Source organism: Malurus melanocephalus, unplaced genomic scaffold (genome assembly GCF_030028575.1).
Source record: "Malurus melanocephalus ecotype Western Australia unplaced genomic scaffold, MMel_1.1 scaffold_207, whole genome shotgun sequence".
In the NCBI taxonomy this organism is placed as follows: domain Eukaryota; kingdom Metazoa; phylum Chordata; class Aves; order Passeriformes; family Maluridae; genus Malurus; species Malurus melanocephalus.
Window position 1 is genome coordinate 692,942 of NW_026623439.1, and position 6,497 is coordinate 699,438.

At 41.5% G+C, this 6,497-nt stretch overlaps 1 protein-coding gene across 1 annotated transcript in view; it reads right to left on the reverse strand.

The window, feature by feature from the left end:
* PCDH15 (protocadherin related 15) overlaps positions 1-6,497 on the reverse strand; it is a 456,551-nt gene that overhangs the window by 120,197 nt on the left and 329,857 nt on the right. Inside the window, exon 15 of the mRNA XM_057373749.1 lies at positions 5,692-5,841. Coding sequence (XP_057229732.1) covers positions 5,692-5,841 — 150 coding nt within the window. The remainder of the gene's footprint in view (positions 1-5,691; positions 5,842-6,497) is intronic.

Below are 6,497 nucleotides of genomic sequence, written 5' to 3' on the forward strand. Positions count from 1 at the left end.
AAATGAGGGGGTTCTCCTCTTCCCCCTGGGAAATGCAGTGGGTTTGTCCCTTTCCTGTAGTGTTTCAAGATAAATCAAACACACGCTCGTCCAGGAATGAGAGCTCAGGCAAGATACTTGCTTTTAGTGAATCATGGAATAGAATCCCAGAGTGGTTTTGGCTGGAAGGACCTTACAGCCCATCCCATTCCACCCCTGCCATGGGCAGGGACACCTCTCACTATTCCAGGTTGCTCCAAATCCTGTCCAACTTGGCCTTGTTGTCTGTTTTTCCTTTAGGAACTGTTTTGCTAATCCCCAGGTTCCTCAGCTGGCTTTTCATTCTGTAGGATAACATTCCCTCAAACAGCACAAGGAATGACATTAGGTGGTCTGAGCAGCACTGAAACATCCCAGAGGCCAAAAGTGCCAAACCAGAACCCAAAAGTACCAAAGAAACACCTAAAACTGTCAAACTGCCACCCAAAACGGTCAAACTACCACCTGAAACTGCAAACCACCATCTAAAACTGTCAAACCTCCACCCAAAACTGCTAAATCAGCACCCAAAGCTGTCAAACCGCCACCCAAAACTGCCAAAGAAATACCTGTCAAATCAGCACCCAAAACTGCCAAATCAGCACCCAAAACTGTCTAACCAGCACCCAGAACTGCCAAAGAAACACCTAAAATTATCAAATCAGCACCCAAAACTGCCAAACCAACACCCCAAACTGCCAAAACAGCACCCAAAACTGCCAAACTACCACCTGCACCTGGAAACCACCACCTGCAAGTGCCAAAACAGCACCCAAAACTGTCTTTTGGACACCACGTTTGCCCAAGGATGGCTGAAGAACCGGAAGAGCAGAAACCAAACCTTGTCACTAAAACAAGAATAAACCTCAAAGCTGTAGGATTTAAGTTAATCCCCTTTGCATAGCATATCAAGCACCAAGAGGAGGATGTGAATCATGGAATCCTGGAATGATTTGGGTAGGAAGGAGCCTTAAAGCTCATCCAGTTCCATGGGCAGAGATATCTCCAACCTAGACCAGGCTGCTCCGAGGCCCATCCAACCTGGCCTTGGACACTGCCACAGAAAAACTCAGGGATCTAATTGCTTTCTAAAATGATGTCAATCCTTTATGCACACAGGCTCAAGGAAATACATAATTCCGTGTAGAAAGTCATAAATATTCTCCAAACCAAGAACTAAACCCACAACAGCTTTAACAGCAAATCTTAATTCATCTCCTAGAGCAGTTGGGGACACATTTTATATTAAACATGGAATAAATCCTTGAAATGCCCCAAAAATCATGGAGCAGAGGTCACGTCCTCTTAGAAATTTAAAAAACCAAATTAATATTTGGGCATGGGATTTTTTTATCTACCTCATTCTATATATTTTTTTGGAATTCTGAATAAGCCCTCCCATGAAAAGTGCAATTTAACCACTCATTCTATAGCTTCTATACATAGCTGGGTGTTTTAATTAACTTTGGAGAGAATAATTATCCACCCACGTGACACAGCTGTAACTGTGCTGAACTTCAAAAGTAATACACACACACACACACAAAAAAAAAGCCTTTATGCAATTTATAAGGTCCTGAGGATTTAATGGCAGGATTTGGAACCAGGCCAGTTTTTACTGTGATGACATGAAAAAGGAAAATTAATTGACTACACAGGCATGAAGATTAAGAAGGTTAATTAAATCTACAAATACAGAATGCTTGGAAAGATAAGTGATTTGAAAAACATTTTGGGGGCAAAACCAGGAATCAAACCTGGGATTAAAGAGAATTAAAGTGTAGCTGCTGCCATAATGTATGATTCCAAAAATCCCATCTCCAGCTATCCCAGCCTGATAAAACTCCATAGTTAATAAGATTTGAGAAACAGGGGCTGAAATATCCAGGGAGAAGAGCAAACCAAGGTTTCTTTTACTCTCCTCAAAAACTGTATCCAGCAGGACCAGCTCTGTTGCCTCAACATTTAATGAAATGAAAGTCTGGCAAAATAGGTGTGAATTCTGCTGCAAGGAGTGGTTTTCTTGGGAGAGAAGAAAATTTAAAGTGGTTTTCTTGGAGCAAAAGAATACTTAAAAGTGGCTTTCTTAGAAGGAAAAGGAGATTTGGAAGTGGTTTTGTTGGGAGGAAATGGAGATTGAGGAGTGGTTGTCTTGGAGGGAAAAATAAGATTTAGGATTGTTTTTCTTGGGAGGGAGATTTAGGATCAGTTTTTTGGGGGAAAAAAAAAAGGAGATTTAGAACTGGTTTCCTTGGGAGGAGAAGGGGATTTAGGAGTGGTTTTCTTGGGAAGAAAACGAGGTTTAGGATTGGTTTTCTTGAGGGGAAAGGGAGATTTAAAAGTGTTTTTCTAGGGAGGGAAAGGAGATTTAGAAGGATGGCCGTAAGTTTTACAAAGACACATCTTGGTTTTGATATAAACCCAGCTCAGACTCAATTCATAACTGGAGGAAACTGGGCTGCAATGTTTGACTTGCAAATTTTTCACAGCAACCCTTGTGGTCACCTGGCCCTGGACAGACAAAAGGATGACCAGCTTTACCAGCAGCCTTCAACTGGTTCAGTGTGATGGAATAATTCCAGGACTGGGATGGGGAAATTCCTGAACCTGAACCAATCAAATATAATGATCTCTGAGTAGGTTAAAACACTTTCTTATTATCTTCATCAAACTGGAGCAGGACCTCTAAAAATGACCTTGCACTGGTGCTGTCAGAGAGAATGTTTTCAGTGGGGAACAGGGCACTGATCCCCTGCATAATTTAATGAATCCTGGTCCATTTTCCACCAGGAAGTTATTTAATTGTTCTGGGAAGAGGACCTTTGAATGTGGGTAATGCCACAGTGCCAGGAAAGTAGGGAGAAATTAAGTCACATGGATAAATTGAGGAAGGTTGTTTTGGTGAGTAAGAAGAGCAAAATTGGGATTGTTCAGCCTGGGGAAGAGAAGTCCCAAGGTGACCTAATTGACAAAGTGGAAAACTGGGCAGCAAAAATACAATAACAAAAAAAAAAAAAACCGCAATTAAGTAGTTCACTAGGTTTACTATTAAATAATCTTTCTAGTGACAGTTATTTACCACATTTAACTGTTTTAAAGGACAGATTTCTCAATTGAGAAACTCTCAGAGAGCACAATAAAATACCTGTGAAAGGAGAAGGAAAAATCAGATGAGATGTTTTCAGGCTGAAAGGAACAAAACTGATATTTGAACTTGACTTTACTCTCCTCAACCAAAGCCTGAAACTATTTCACAAGTTCTGAAAGAAGACAGTTGAAAGAAAATCTGTTTTTCTCACTTCTCAGGAAGGTAATAGGGAAAGAAAGGAAGCTCCTTGGTCTAACCATCGTGTCAGAAAGGAAAAAATGGGGAAAAAGTTTGATTCTGCTTGTAATTAATATATTTTCCTGCTATTTGTGGTTCTTTTAAAGCAGAACCTAAGAATTTTTTTATTTCCTTTATTTTTTTAAGAGTGTACCAGACAGCAAACAAAAGTAACTTTAAAACTTATGCTCTGGGGTTTTTTTTTCAGGAGTAAAATCAAAAAAATGTCCCACAAAATGGGGCAGCAAGAAACCCCCAGCTGGGGTTATTAGTCCATTTTATTTGTACCTTTTCATTCAACTGTACTCTGGAAAAAAAAAGGACAAGAAATAGAAGAATATTATCCTGGGCATAATAAAAACCAAGAGGCAGAAAATCAGTCTGATTATTATAAATGGTTATTAGGCTGTCCAGGCTCTCTGAGGTCAGTGTTCTTTTTCTAACCCAATTCCTCTGATCAGAAGAAGTGGTTTCATGGACTAATTCTCCTCTTGGAACTGTCACAGCTGAGCATCCTCTGCTAGCAGAGGATCCCAAAGGAGCAAAACCTCAGGGATGAGGTTGAGGACAAGGTGAGTTTGCTCCCCATGCAAGGAACAGGATGAGCACCCTTGAAATCGCTGGGTTGTTGCTCAAAAAATGGGAAATAAAGGCCAGTTTGGCTTTTGAGAAAGTCTTTATAAAATCTTTATATAGATGAACTCTTTTTATATATATCATCTGTACACAAAAAATGGGTATTTTTTATGTAAAGAATGAGTAACCTCCCAAATAGCACAGCAGGTGCCAGGCCACTGAAATCCAAAGACCTGACCCCAGCTTTTTTTTGAGCCAAGTAATTTATAAACTCAGACTATCTGGCAATGTGAGATGAGTTGAAAAACAACTCCTCTTCTAGCATTTTCTACCTTCCCCCTCTGACCACTTCATAAACTTGGAAAACCTGGAAGCAGCCACATGCTGACTGTGCAGACAGAAGGCTGGATTTGGGAAAACCTCACTCTCAGAATTCTAATTTTTTAACAGAGGTGAGCTAAAAGCCCAACTTCCCCATTTTTCCCTTTGCCAAATAACCTGTTCTGGTTATTTTATTTCTCCATTTTCCTAAGAAATGTGTCCCCATGCTCTCTGGATGCCTCCAGGCTGGGAGCACGTTTGCAGCAGCAGCAGCAGCAGCAGCAGCAGGATGTGTCTGAGAGCTGGAGCAGCACGCTCCCTATGAGCACAGAAACACTGCAGCAGCTTTAGACAAGCCCAGGAGCTGCTCTGCTCCATCTCAGCTGTCATCAGCGCAGCTCAGAGCATCCTCCAGGCCAACTCTGAGTAGAAAACTTCCCTTCTACCCAGCAGAAATCTCTTTTAGCATCATTTTTTTGCCTCCCCGGCTCCTTCAGGACAACAGCATTGGCTGTCTTGTTTCCACACAGCCTTGTGCAGCACTTGAAGGCATTTAAATCTGCTTCCAACTTCTGTTTTTCCCTCAAATCTTGCTGGAAATGCCCCTGTGGCTCTCCCTTGGGATGGTTTCTAAGGACTTGTAGCCCAAATTGATGAGGGGACAAGAATAATACCAAGTCCAGCTCAAGAGGGGCAGAGGCTAGCATGGACACTGAATCCTCTCCTCATCTTGCTAAATCTCTGTTGCCCTCAAATTAATTCCTGGTTCTGGTTCAGAAAATGGCATTTTCTACCTCAGTCAGCTGATTAATTTTATTTTCCCAATATTCCCACTGCCTTCAGCCATTCTGAAATGCCACCAATGGCACCTTGTCTTCTCATCCACCTGGACTGGCAGCTTTTGGAGCAGGGCTGAGATCTTGGGAGAATTACCCAAAAAAAAAGACATTTTCCATTAATTCCAGGATTCACCTCCAGCCTTGCACTAAAACATAAATCAATGCCGGCAAAATGTAATTGAAACTGCTTCTCTCTGAGCCTGTGTTCAACCCATTTTTCATTGCTCATTTGCTCTACAGACAAACAACTTGTAAAAACCAGGAGGTTTTCTGGCACGGACAAATATCCCTGGTTATGTCCTCCTACTCCACTGCTTACCTGTTCTCCCAAAATGTTTTATCTCAATGTTCTCTGTTTCTTTTGAGAAGCTGAGATGTTTCTGTGAAACTTTGGAGGAAGGAGCTCTAAAGCTCTGAGCTTCAGCTCTACAGCTAAGACAGGCCTGACATTTAGTCTTAGCAATTTTTCATAGATAATTAATTAATGCAGTGGATGCAGATACACAAATTTCATTTGTAGCTGGTTTCTGGTGCATTTCCAATTTGTATGAGCAAGGCCACGTACTGTAACAAAAAATGAATTAGCAAAGGTAGTAAAAGCCCTGAAATTACCTTTATAACACCCTCCCCAGGCCTCATGTCCGTATAGATCTTGACATTGTAGGAAATGTTGGAGAAGGTCGGGGTATTGTCATTTGCATCGATCACCACGATGTTGACAGTCACTGGAATGCTCTCCTGGACTCCATCAGAAGCTGCCATCTTCAGAGGGACAAAGAAAGAACATATTTTAGGGGTGTGCTCTCCAAACAATTCCAAGAGAAATACAATTCCAACACGAGCAGATACAGCCTTACCACCCAAAATCAGCATTTTCTCTCTGTCATCTACAATTACAGGATTCAGCAGAGCTTGAGCCTGCATGGGCAAGTCCCAGGGCAAAAGCAAAGCAAACCCATCCAAATCTTTCCACTGTGGAAATGAGAGGGAATAACTTGGAATTTCCCAGGGATGGGGCTGGAATAGGAGCTGCTGAGTCATTGGAGCCTCACCTGGGAATCACCACACCCAGGAGCTCTGTTAAACTTTCCAGACAATGTTTTGAGGTGGGAATTACAGAGCTGGAGGCCTTTCTTACTCCACAGGGGAAATCTAAGCTCTGCTTTCCATGGCCAAAGGGACAGAAAATAGGGATGCACAGCTAGGGAATCCCTGCAGAGGGACTGAGCTTTTCCACAGCCCATTTCCAAATTGCTGTAGGGCTGTTAAGGGGTTCACTCACAGTCTTGGGAAAAATGAAATCCGTTTTAGTATCTTTTCCCTCTTTTTTTTTTTTTTTTTTTTTTTTTTTTTTATTTTTTTTTTTTTTTTTTTTTTTTTTACTGCTGGCTGGGGTTTCTATCAGCCAATTTTTTTTT